The sequence below is a fragment of the Cynoglossus semilaevis genome, chromosome 14 (assembly GCF_000523025.1).
Source record: "Cynoglossus semilaevis isolate Cse_v1.0 chromosome 14, Cse_v1.0, whole genome shotgun sequence".
NCBI classification, from domain to species: domain Eukaryota; kingdom Metazoa; phylum Chordata; class Actinopteri; order Pleuronectiformes; family Cynoglossidae; genus Cynoglossus; species Cynoglossus semilaevis.
Window position 1 is genome coordinate 19611869 of NC_024320.1, and position 13806 is coordinate 19625674.

Sequence of the window (13806 nt, forward strand, 5' to 3'; positions counted from 1 at the left end):
ATTTGACACTAAGAAAACAAATTCTAATAATCCACTTTCAGTATCTAACGTGGTAGTAGATCGTTCTAATTTCAGAGAAGTTTATTAACTTGGTGCTAGTTAATCCAACTTGTCTCTGACCTTTACACAAATGAAGCAGAATAATAGCACATGGCTAATACAACTCCAATGGAATTAGTGGAAAATACAAAATGCAGGTTTGTCGTTGTCGATGAGTTTCATTATTTAAGTGGGGATTTCATCAGAACTTGATGACATTTCTTTCCTAAAAACCCTGCCCTGACGCTGTTTGCAGCAGGAAAGTAGCACAGATTAATTTGCACCAATGACTGTCTGCATAAACTGTGTCTATATTTCCACTGCGTTCACTCTGCAGTACATCCATATACTGTAATAGTTGATGGGAAATTTCATTTTTTGGCCAACAATGTGAGAGGTTGGTGTTAACACACTCATCAGAACTGCTCCTGCTCTTCTGACTCTTCTATAAATAATAACAAATTAACAGGCCTTTTAGCCGTTGTGCTAAAAAGTGGATTGTGTTTTAATGATGGTGCTAATTAGTGCAGTTTAACTGTGGAGGAAAAACAGGCCCTGTTTCACTGCAAATGTTTTGACTTTTTTTGTGGTAGGAGAGTGTCAGTGTGACGGTGATAATATTATTGATGGCTCTGTACAGTTCAGCCAGCGTTCACTCTGTAACACGGCAGAGAAAACCACTGGAACTCAGTCGTCATTAATTCCTCAATTTAATTCCTGTGTTTTTTCCACCGTGACCTGTCAACATGTTTGCAATTAAAAGTTATTAAAATAATAAATCTAAGATGAGCACATTAGGACGGCCCTCGAGAACTGGGAGCAGGAAAGGATTTGGAATGAAATTGAATGCAGCAAACATTTTTTAATTTACCTTCTACGGCTTAAGGATTTTCAGGGTCACATGAATGGGCTGGAGCCAATCCAAGCTAACGCAGTGCACACTGGGTATTTCACGAGCTGATCACATGGCCTCGTATCCAGGCAAACAACTATTCACACTCACACTTTGATCTGCGGTCACTTTAGACCCTTAGGCATGAAATCCCCTGACAGAGAATTGGGCTTCAAACCCAAATGTTTTCTGCAGCACTCCACCCCACTCCGCATTGTTTCCCAAAGACTGGGATCGCGAACCTCGTGGGCCTTTGGGCTCATGTTACAAAAAAACAAGAAAATAGACAACACAGTAAGGAGGGATATCGAAATAGTAAAAACCCTAAAACTGGATAAAATAATATTAAAGGTTGCGCAGTGACAGGAAGTTGACTTCCCGTCTGTAAAATGAGATTTGATTGTGAGAAGGTCGCCGTCATTCAAAGGTAAAGGGCGACGGTGTGGAAGGTTCTTTCACCTTTAGCTCTAAACCCAACTTTAGAAGAAATTGATGGCAGAACATTAGAATCACTGACTGGTTTGTTCTGTAGCTTCAAGCCTGTCAGAAATCACATAGTTTTGAGGACTTTAGTGACATTAAAAACAATGATTTAAGAAGCTTCTCCAGCTCTCATTGTATATTAGTGAAACATCCCAACCTCTGAGGGCTGTGGTCCCTGTAGTCCACTCCCTCAACAGCAGCCGTTATTCTGACTGAAACTGCCACTGAGCGTCAGCTCCAGGTTGTTAACGACTCGGTCGTCGGAGTGCTGGATTTGCCTTAAGCTCCGTGACAGCTGTTGTCACGTGACGTGACTCGAATGGCATCACATGAAGCTGAATTAAATGTTTCCCTGCTCTCCTGGGAAGAGATGATAGAAGAGATCATAGTCGGAGATAAGGAGGAGATAGATGGAGTCACCGACCTGCTCCAGAGTTAAGAGGGGGGTTTCTCCTGCTCTCCATAGATTCTCCTTTAACTCCTTTATCAAATCATCTGTCGTATCTGTGTAAATGAAAATTTTGTAGATGCAGAAAGTCCTGAACTGAGGAGTTTGATCTTATGTGTTGGGTCATGTTTAGATCTTCAAACCAATTTTATGTATAAAGCACATTTAAAAAAAAAAGAAAAGAAAGTGCAGTGACAGTAAAAACATAAAACCAAAGCAGCCATATGACACAAAAAAGACAGAAGACAATAAAACAGAAAATAACTTCAGTGTCAAATGGAAATGAAAAACAAATGTGTTTTTGACAGATATTTAAAAAACAAGAAGTTGTGGAGGTCACTGCGTATCTTACTATTCAAAACATTTCACTTTGTGCAGTTTTGCAACATTTGAACTGAACATAAAAACAAATAACTTAATCATATTTACACACTGACTGTTGACAGTGACCCCTTGTGGCGGAGGTAAACGGCAGGGAACACGATACAGTGCGATAGTACTTCAGATATCCACTCCATCTCCGAGAGACTCGTTCTTGGGGCGACAAATCAATCGCCCATAAGCCATCAGATTCAAAGATGCTGATTGGATAACTTTGGGTTGCTATGCTCTCGGGTCAGCAACAGGACAGCGATTGGCTGTGCTGCCAGAAGTTGAAGCCTCTGAGTAAATAAAAACATATGTATCGACTATGGAATGGAATTTTTTTATGATATACAACACGCGTCATTTTGCTCATGCATTAAAAATGTGTCAAATATTTTGACCAGATGAATCTTTTAGAAATGGATTCAGATCGACAGCCATAAAACAGTAGAAAATCTGGTTTTACTCCTCATTTACGTCCTCATTAGCGCCTCGTGTTTGTAGAGAAGAGTGAGCGTCCAGATTGGTCCTCGGCCCCTGACTGTGTGCGAGTACTTCAAATAACCTCAACTGTCCCAGTTTTAATACACGCAGGAAGCCACTGGATGGAAGCCAGCCCCAGTCCTGCGATAACATCTGAGCTCTGATGTAATGATACGCTAGGTTGTTAGAAATACGAAGGCAGAGCTTTGGTGCCGTCACATGTATGTGGATGACGGTAAACAGACCACAGTGTTTGTCTGTCATGTCTGTTGTTTAGCCGGGATGCTGCCTGCCATTTTTTTTTATTTTTTTGCTCACTGAAGATCTGAGGAACAGTGCCATGGGGAGGTACGTGATGACTCGGAGACAAAGAGGGACCTTTAATTACAAAGACAACAGATGCTCCAAGGTTTCTTCTCTGCCCTCACTTTGTAATTTAATTTGCTCTCTGTTAATTAAATGTGTTTGAGGATTGCATTCCGTGTGACAAGTTTGTGAACACGTTGAAATGAGAAACAATCTGAGCTGCAGCCCCACTTCATCACCGTGTGTTGTCCTCCCGTGCTCCGTGAATGATTTTCTTGCAGCGTGGCCTCCCTTTAAAACCGACACACACACACACACACACATACACACACACATCCTTCTCCGTTCAAAGGTTCTTTAGCCAAAAAAAAAAAAAAAGGAAAAATGCCTCTTCCAGACTAATCTGTTTCCTTTCTTAATTAAACACGGACACTTTTAGTGGTGGAAATGCTGATAGCTGTTGCACAAAGCCAAAGACCTGCTGCTCCTGGGGCTTCATTCATGATGCAGAATTGCGCGTGTACAAAGAGAGATTGGATGTAGGTGCCAAGAGCCAATTCACTTCACCCTTCCATCAGTCAGACTTGGTTATTTGTTCATTTGTTCTTCTTTTTGTTGGCTTTTGTTTGTGCTTCATACGACAATTAATTTCCCCAGTGAGCTTGAAGCAGGAATCGATCAGGTTCAGACCTGCCTTTATGCTCCGCGTTTCCCCTCCTCACTCTGCCATGTGGCTGATAAGCACAATGAATCTCGGACCCGTACCCACGGCCGTCCCTGTGTATCCCCACGACGCGGCGGATATAAACACAAACACCGACGTACATGTTAACACAGTCACACGTGTGATGCTATTCTCCAACGAGCTGCAATATTTACAGTACGGCCGGGCAGAGAGCCAAAACCCACAATCCAGGCCAGAGATTGATTTCCTCTGTTCGTGTCTGGTTTTCACAAACAAACAAACAAACGCTTTTTTGCTGGTCGGCTTCTTGGTATTCCGAGGCTGTGTGTGTGGGTGTGTGGGTGTGTTTTTATCACTCATACAGTCCGTCCTTTGTTCAGTTTGGTGGAGGGTTCTTGTCATAAGCAGCAGCGACTGTTGTGTCACTCAGATTTCAGCACACAGTTGTTTTGGCCGTTCTTTTTCTTACGTCGACATCGTTTGTTACTGAGACTGTGCTTTTAAATTGACTCTTGGAGGATTTTTTTTTTTATGGCCTGATGCCCAAAGGTTCAAAGTTGTGATTGGGTTGTGTAAGCACCATGAAAACCTCTTCATTTTCTCTTCATGTCCAGCCCACTGCTGATGAGAGGACGGGTCACGAGCACAGGACGAATCATGTTGTGTTTATATATACAGCGATGATGAAGCTGCTGTTTCAACTGGCTCTCTAATTGACTGTCCACCAGTCCTGCATGGTCACTGGTCAGCTGTCTCCAGTCTCAGCTGTCTCCAGTGTCTTCAAAACCCAAAAAACAAGTCGTCCCTGATGCATTCACAACCTCAGTGAGGTTATCTCTCCAAATAACTACCTGCACCCAGTCAGATCATTGCAAAACAGTTTAGAAATATTTATTAGGTCTATAATTAAAAATAACCGATTGTTTTCTTGGGTGAGGAACCGATCTTGTTCGGGCTCCAACAGCCACAGAGGTTCTTTATCTGAGTTGGTTATAAAAGGTGAAACGTTGCAGAAAACACTCCAACAATTACAGCGTTAATCAGCCAGTCTTTTCTTCCCAAACTTGTCGCTGTGGTGTTAGAGTTATGTGTTGTGTAACAGCACACCAACCTGGGGTGTTAAAACAACAACACCCACGTAAACAACACCACCGTTTGTTTCTGCCTCCATATGTAAGCTTTATCCTCCCTACATTTGATTTACTGTGATTTACTTTTCACATAAAAACTTTTGCTGTGAGCTCCCAGTGTGACATGGGACGTCAACTGTGCAGGATGTCACAGAGAGACACTGGCTTGATATTTCCAGCTTCACAGTAACTCAAAATTTAGGGCTAGGAACTAAACTTTTGAAAAGCAGCTGCGTAATAATAAAAAAAAAACTATTTCTGCAGTAGTGTTGGTTTTTACCTCATCGATCTTCCTGCTTTGGCTTCCAGTAATACACCTAATGTCCTTTAGGACAGTGTTTCACAAACTTTTTTTCTGGGGACTCATATTTTAAAAGTCACAAACCTTCGCAACCCAAGTCTATGGACGTTATTCGTAAACTCCTGGGAAACATGATACGAGATGACCCAAAAAAAAAAAACTCTTGCGACCAACCTGAGGGTCGCGACCCAATCTAAGAAGAAACAGTTCTTTAGGAGGACCCACGCTTGTCAGAGTCCCTGGAACAAGTCCTGACCATGCTAGGAGTCAAGTGTTTGGCACGGGGAGTTCATTGTCCGTGTGGCCAATAAAACCATCGGTGACAATGAGAAGAAAAGACTGTGATCTTCAATTATTGGTTGTCCGTGTAAGTCACAGTCTGACAACAGGGACCCTTCAGTTAAGATGTGAGCAGAGTTGTCAGCAGGTCACCATTCAACAATGGAAGGAAGATGTGAGATAACTGCAGCACATCTAAATGAACATCTGCCTGAGGCCCCCTGTTGGGAGAGTGTGGTACTGCTGTTTGGAACTGTAGCAGTGCTTGAGGTTAGTCAGGATGGTAAACACCGAACCAGAACAACATCCTGCTAAAGGAATCCCACAAATCTTTGTTATCTTGCAGGACTCCTGAGAGAGCAGGCAGCCAACAGGCCAAGTGACGCAATCACCCAGGATGCAACTCATGCTGGTGATTGCATAGTCCAGTACAACTTAATGAAAGTTTATTGGTTTTTTTCTTACTGAGTGTGCTGCCCCTGTGATCTTTATTCGAATTAGAAAAGCAGGACCCTGATTCAGGTGTACTGCTGCTGTACGTTTGATGTGTCATTCAGGTACAATCAGATTCCTCAGATTCCGTTCCTCTCTACTCTCCTAACAACACACTGCTTACTTTTTCCTATCAGGAAGTGGTGTTGGGCGAGCGCAGCAGGGCTGGACGACTCCTGGAGGAGCCGAAATTGATGCTGTTTAAGGGGAACACGTTCAGCCTCCAGGTGTCCATCCAGGACATCCCACAAATACTCTGGAGCATCAAACCTTTCACCACCTGCCAGGTAGGAAACTCTAACTGTGGATTTGTCATTTCCAATTAAAGTATCTGGAGCTCTGTACCTTCCAACACTTCTTTATTTCACTTTGATCCACGCGTTGGTTCAAACAACGGTGTTCAGTTGGAACCAGGCGTCGATGGGATGATACTGTCATCCAGCACAACATCACTGCTTCTCTCACGATAAAGCATAATTAAACCTCTCTCCTTCCTCCAGCAGTTTCTCTGTTTCTTGCTGGGACATATCAAAGTCAAAGGACAGCAGCATAAGCACAGCGTGATACTACTAAGGCTAGCTGTCTTAACCAAACGCACTCCTATACAAATTTAATTATGACTTCAGGCAGGCACTCACATGTGCACCCCCCTGTTATCTTCTGAGGAGTCTATAGGCTGCATGTTTGCTTCTGCCTTGTGATGTTATCCCTCCAACATTCTATTAAAAAATTAACCCCTTATAGTGCTTTCAGAATACCACGAGGGGTTTTTTCGCTGGAGAGAGCATCATCCAAGCGAGGGTCCTGCAGGGAAGATGACGACGGGCTTTCATTTAGACACCACTCTTGCTTTGGAAAAGGCTTTTATACGTGGCCGTTCTCTGGTCTGATGGATCTGAAGAGGGGATGATGCATTGGTGAAGCAGTGTTTTTGACCTGCTCTCACAGCATTCTAGTCTGGGTCATGGACTAGTGAGGAAGAGGAGAAGGAACAGGCTTTTTGGTTTTAATTAGTTTGAAAGCTCAAACGCAAGAAATGCATCAAAGGTAGTTCTGATTCTATAATAAAATTACAGAAATCAATTTCAGGACAGTTCAAATGGACAGGTAGTTCTGATTCTATAATAAAATTACGGTTTGTTAAACAGAAATCAATTTCAGGACAGTTGAAATGGACGAGGTTAGTGCTGAGTTTGATTTAATTTTTTTTTTTTGCGAATTGTACATCAAAGTGCTGAGTTTGATTTAATTTTTTTTTGCGTTTTAACAAACACATGAATTGCACATCAGAACAGTTTGAGGGTTTTATTTTTTTTTTGTTTTTTTTTTTTTGCTCGAGGATTTTAGGAACAGAGTTCCACAGGGAAGAGGAACTATGGAGAACACTTTGTGCCTATACTGGTTGGGAGCATGAGACAGGTGGAGTGGAGGTTGGAGAGGTACAGTGGTTATGTGGAGCTCTGAATAGATGAAGTAGACACTCATACTGTGTCAAATATGGTATAGGAAACCGATGAAGTTGCAGAAGTCCAGTGATGTGGCACAAGAATGAGCCGCAGACAGAGTTCACTATGGAGGTTGGTAGATGTGACATCACAGAAGTCGAGTTTGGAGGAGTGGAGGGTGAGTGATCGGTGGAGACATTTTTGTCAGTGCAGTATTTGAGAATAAATCTTCTAATAATTGATTAATAAAATAATTAATTTTCATGATGTTTTCAATGTGAAATCCAAAAGTGAGGTTTAAAGCCGTGACTCTGAGACGCTGAGTGGTTTCATTTACGGCGAGACAAAAGTCATATCCGAGTTTTGTTATGGAGGGTTATGGAACTAACCATTATTATGTTAAACATACCCTAATTTAGTTGAAGGACGTTGACCTTCATCCGAGACCTGATTTTCAAGAGTTTGTTAAAATGTAGATTTGAACATCGTCTGCATAACATTGTTGAAGGAGTCACTTTAAAGAAGGGGAAGATCGAGAGAATGAATAAAAGGGTGACAAGTACTAAACCATGAGGGACACATAGTGACTGAGATGCAGGTGACAAGGTGCGGTTATTAATACCAATGAAGTCCCGACTTTTAGAAAGATGTGACCTTTGCCTGGAGAGGGTGGTAGCGGTGAAGTTAAGGGAGGCTACCTTGTCGCCGAGAGTAATTGATGGTGTCAGACTGCAGTGCGGATGGTTGGGAAATACGGAACCAATTTAATCTAATTTGAAAACCAAGGTGTTCTAAATGCGTCCACTGACCACATGACCTCCTGGGTTACAATTATTAAGTCATACATTTACAGATGTCTCTTGGCATCAAGTATGTTTTGGACAGTGTTATTAAAAATGGACATCTTCAACACTTTACTTCCCCCTAATAAAAATAGATTTCTCTTTCTTTGCTGTCACTTAATAAATAAATGACTGTGTCATCAGCATATAATATGACATCGAGATCATCACATCACTGGCGACTCTGGCGTCTCCTCCTGTATGATCTGTTTTTGAAATGATCCACTCATTTCAAGGACTGGATCATTTCTGGATTATTGGAACCCATGTCAGTGCAGGTTGGGATATGACCTCATTGACATTCATAGGCTTCCTGTTAACAGAAAATAGGAAGGCGTGAGAATTAATAGAAAGTAATATACCTCTGACTTTAAATCTTTAGGCTTTATTTTTACCTCCAAAATTGTCAGGAGAGTAGTTTGTATTATTGCTTTATCTGCTGCTGCTGATACTGTGGTCCCAGGTTTATTATTTTTATGGACCTAATGATTGCATGTTAAATTAACCACGCAGTATGGGTAATAATTAATTTTCACGAGCAGCGTCTGTGATTTATTAAGTCTCGGCATGGATGAGTCCAGCTCTGCTCTTAGTATAGAAAATATTATTTTTATCCCATGGGCTGAAGTGGCTGCTGTTGCCGGTGGTGACGGGAAACCTGTTTGATTAGGGAGCCTCATTGATTGGCTTAAGAGGCCACTCATTTGGTCTTAATTAATCATGTAAACTGCAAAGTGGGTGGCAACGCTGGAGTCACGTTACGTATGTCTTTTGCCGGAGTTTAATGAGTTTGTTGTCTCCTCCGACTAATGCTGTCATCACTCTCCCTGTCCACCCACCCCATTCTCTCTTGCTCCTCAGGAGTTCTCCTTTTCTCAGGTGTGGGCCAGTAACCAGCGTCCCCTGCAGTGTGCCTTCTCTCTGGAGCGATACAGCCACTCCTCATCTCAGCTCTCCTGCAAGATTAGCGTGCGACAGGTCAAAGGCGAGGAGCAGATTCTCCAGGTCTACACGTCCGTGGTGGAGGTGGGTAGCACTTGTTCTCAGCATTGGGCCGTTCATGTCGCTTTTTAACAGCTTCTTCTGTCAGACTTAAGTAAGTCTGTCTTTGATTCGAGGGCTCCGCCTAATGAGCCTCTCTCACAAGGAGCTTTTGGTCTCCAAAAGTTCTTGTCCTTGATTTCACATTACGGCTATCACGGCGGCATCAGAATCACCCTGACACTCAATCTTTTCATTTTGTGAGCAGAATGAAAAGGGAGCGGTCCCCTTTTTTACTCAGTCAGACTGCACCGTCACCTCTCAGACAGGGTCAAGGGCCTTCAAAATCCCCCTGTCCATCCGTCAGCGAATCAGCGCCACCTTTGACACCGCTAATGCCAAGGGGAAGGACTGGCAGCTCCTGGCTCAAAAGCTCCACATAGACAGGTATGAATTATGAGCACTCTAAAACTCGCAGTCACGCCGCAGACTTTTTCAAGTTTCAGCTTCCTGCTGCCGAGTCATGGGCACATTTCACCAGCTCACACACATAAATTAGCTGGTATGTTTGATTTTGCATAAATGTCTCATATTCTCTTTGGAAACTCTTGGAATAGTATTTTTTTAATCAGGAGTTTAGGCGCAGTGTCAGCTCTAATCTTCCATCAGCGACCAGCCTTTGGTGACAGGCCACGCGGCTGATTCCATTATAGATCTGTAAACACGGGCAAAAAGGAGGGCATTTTTAACACAGCCTGGATTAGTGAAGCAGCGTTGGGATTTTTTTTTTTTTTCTTTTCTTACGCAGGAAGTTTCAGACCACTAACAGGCAAGCCTGTGGCAAGGAAGTACGTTCATGTTTGCATTCCTCATTAGCAGCAAATCCACATGTGCTCCCTCCTGCAGTCCCTGTTATACCCTCCAGAGGTTGTGCCATGTCAGTATTATGCGTAGGCTATGGAGGTTTCATAGAAGGAAGGGGTAATCAAGTTCTTTTTTGCCATTTAGACTCGTGGAAAATCTTGACAGGCAAATTTTTCTCACAGGCTGTGAAACTGTGGCAGACCTGTGACTCAGGTGCTCATTCAAATAAGTTGGGAAACAAAAGTTTGTGACCGAGGAAGTGAAATGATTTCAGGTGTATTTTTCCATCCTATTAGAACAGGGACATATTCATGTGAGCTGATTTAGTGATAATTATTTGGATTTGGAAGGATGTGGTCACACTGGGGAGGAAGCCGGGCATGGAAAAGTGGATAAAAGGTGGGGTGGAGGGATTGCGGGAAACCCCCCATTGTTATGAAACACTGCCATCTGTTGGATAAAAGGTGTAACAACAGCTGAGGAAATTGGTTCCCTGACGTCATGGGGGCACAGGTCACAGGAGGAGATGCTACCTTTAACAGATGCTTTTTAATTATAACATTAAACAAAAATGAAAGTTAAAAAAAACTTGCATAACTTGCATTAATTACAACAGCCCAACATTGTACAATGAGTGCAAACAGTCATTAAAAAAGGAAATCGGGAAAATGAAAGGAAGAAAATGTGGGGAAAAATATGCTTAAAAAAATTAAAAAGAGCCTCCCATCATTGTAATCATAGTGCAGTTTATGGAATTTACAAAACTGTAGTTATCCTATGCATTAAAGTAAAACAAAAAACCATGAACCATTTGTTTTAGCTTCAGTACTTATACCTTAAAAGTTGCACAGCCACCTCCAGCTGAAGACGACAGTAACACTATGTTGTTTTGCTGTTTAAAAATCAAGCTGAAACTTTAGCGTGTCCTTCGCCGCCCTGTGTTCCACAGTGTCTGACAGTCATTGATACGTCAGTGTCTGTAGACAGACTAGAATTCACTGCTGTCGACTAAAAATAGCAGCCTAATGGATGTCGGGGCCACGATTGTTTTGTTTGGAGAAACGGCCTCACATTTAAAACACATGCCAATGCAAAAAAACTCAAGGGCCACATGTGGGTCTGGTACCACAGGTTGAAGACTAGACCTTGGCTGGTATAAACCAGCAGCAGCACAGGATTTTGAAGTATTTTTCTCTCTGTATTCTCGTGTGTATTTACTGATTTCTTTCTTTTTTTTTTACCCTGAAGGAACCTGTCCTACTTTGCATGTCAGGAAAGCCCGTCATCGGTGATCCTGAGTCTTTGGGAAGCCCAGCATCAGGACTCTGGAGACCTGGACTCTTTGGCCAGTGCCCTTGAGGAAATTGGCAAAGTCCAGTCGCCCACATCCTCCACGCACGGCTGCGTCAGAGAAGAGCCGGACTCAGCGTTCACCACACTTGGGTAGGGCAGGCTCACAGCAGATCAACTCATGACAAACCTTTACTGCATGAACAGTGGCGGTCTGGTGTGCTAGCTAACCTACAGTGAAGAAGAGGATGTACAGCAGGCAGCGAGGTTTGAGACTGTTGCTTAAAAGAATATCTCTGCTACACCAAATGGCACATATAGACTGACACACAGACAACGACAAACAACTGTGAGAATGTGTTGCGCCAATCGTTTCAGAAAGACCGTAATCTTTTACTCGAGGATTATGGGTATTTGAGTGCAGAGGACTCTACTTTTTAGGATGGAGTTTTGGACAAACTGTCAGTGAGAAAGATCAGACTTGTTGGCTCTGGCTTCAACAGTCTTGATGGCTTTTAAAAGGTTAAGTGTAACATCATGATAGTGTCATAGTTTTTTTTTCTGCCTTGTGTCTTTACTGTTACGGCTGCAGTTTGATCTTGAAAAAGTCCCAAAGCAACATCGCCCCCTGGAGTTTGGGATGTTGATAAAGATGTGTAATTAGGATTGGGAACCATCTGATGCTCACGCAAATGACACAGCCATGAAAAAAAAGAAGTATAACAAAGTATTTTATTACACTTAAACAAATAACATAACAGTTAGCTTAACCAACAACGTTAGCACCCCTGGAGATATGTGTTCAACTTAATCAGCAAAATTCCTCAAAAGACTGCACAAGATCGGATCTGCATAACCATGGGTTCTTCTGGAGAAAATTAATCACTATAAAGGTTTTTGTTTGTTTGTTTTTAATTTACTTTTGTGTTTTTGATTTTTTTTTTTTTTTTGGGCTAACTCAAGCTGACATTTTTTTTAAATAACTTCTTGGATCAAATACATGGATTTCACTAATTGGTGTGGCTTTTTCAAAGCCGGGCAGGCTGGAGGACAGAACAAAGACAGAGAGAGCTACGCTTCCCAGTGAATGATCTCTAACAAAAAGAGCTAATTTTTCTCCTAATGTCTGGCTGTAAACATTTATCACCACGGAGCTGACGGAGCAGCGACGAGCTGCGAGCGTTCTCTTTTTCTGCCCTGATAAGAACCATCTACCACGCCTGGGCGACCACCACCACCACCACCACCACCACCCACGCCCCCACAGTGGAGCAGCTCCATTGAAACTGTATTTGGCAAAGAGATGAAACAGAGGATTGTACACTTTACAGTCCAATTTCAGTGGGAAATGTGACAGATCAGTGACGTTCGACTGTCCTGCCTGGATACGGTGCTGTTTCAGCTGCACCAAGTGAAGAGAATCTAAAAATCAAACGGAGGTACATTTTTGTGAAACAAACCTCATTGTTGGGCCAGACCCAAAGGATTTTGTGTCATTGTGGCTTTTTGCCAACGTGCCTGAGTGTGTTTGTTCTGTCTGTCACTGAAATGTAATTAAATTAGTCACTGAGGCCAGGCCAAACATACCTTCTGTCATTCTGTCGTTCAGGCATTTTTTTTTTTGCGAAATAAGCTTTTTTTTTTTTTTTTTTTTTTTGGTTTTTGTTCTACAGTGAAGTGAATGCATTGATTTCCCATTTGGAGCTGTACATTAAAATTAATGTGATGATTCATAAACAACTACATAACCTTGTCTGACCCCAATAGGCTGTGTAGTCAGTTACCAAAACAGATGTTTCCCCCCTAAAAAATAATAAATAATGGTTTGAGATGCGAGTCTTTTTCGGGATTATTGTGTTTTGTTTTTTAAAAATGACAATAAATCCTAAAAAGGTAGAAGGTTTATGACTTCATCTCAAATATGATCCATAGCCGGGTCTGTAAAAAACAACATCAAGATCAGGTTTTAAAAATCTAGACATTTAATGGCATATTCAGACGACTACTTCGAGAAAATGTTTTTTTTTTGTTGTTGTTTGTTTGGGGTTTTTTATTATTATTAATGGACATTTTGTTTGTTTGTTTTTTGTTCAGAAAAAACAGAAAAGATGGTGTGAGAATAAGGACCTAGAATAATGTATTGTTTTGGTTGTGGTTCTAATTTAAATTCAAATGAAATTCCAAGTAATTTGCATCTACAAGGTGTTAAATGACATATTCATGAAACTATGGACACGTGAAGTTCACTGGTTTCTGAGTGATTTCTGCAGGACATCAAAGAGCATCAAAACCGGTTAAACCAGGTTTTACAGAGATAGTCTAAAACGGCAGCCTTTCTCTGCGTGGACAGATGTGAAGACGGTGTATATCCACCTCATCGATTTTTAATTAACTAACTCTGAAGCCAATAAACTAATTTTCTGAAGTGACCACCTGTCACCAATAAGACTTTCCAGTTTTACCTGCCAGACAAGGATGTG

At 42.0% G+C, this 13806-nt stretch overlaps 1 protein-coding gene across 2 annotated transcripts in view; it reads left to right on the forward strand.

Annotated features, from left to right (window-relative positions):
* The window catches only part of unc5da (unc-5 netrin receptor Da), a 202753-nt gene extending 190731 nt beyond the window's left edge, over positions 1–12022 (forward strand). For both annotated transcript variants that reach the window (XM_017038680.2, XM_025061979.1), the window contains 4 exons: positions 6042–6191; positions 9053–9217; positions 9441–9619; positions 11285–12022. In XM_017038680.2, coding sequence (XP_016894169.1) covers positions 6042–6191; positions 9053–9217; positions 9441–9619; positions 11285–11483 — 693 coding nt within the window. In that variant the 3' untranslated portion in view covers positions 11484–12022. The remainder of the gene's footprint in view (positions 1–6041; positions 6192–9052; positions 9218–9440; positions 9620–11284) is intronic.
* Positions 12023–13806: the final 1784 nt, after the last annotated feature.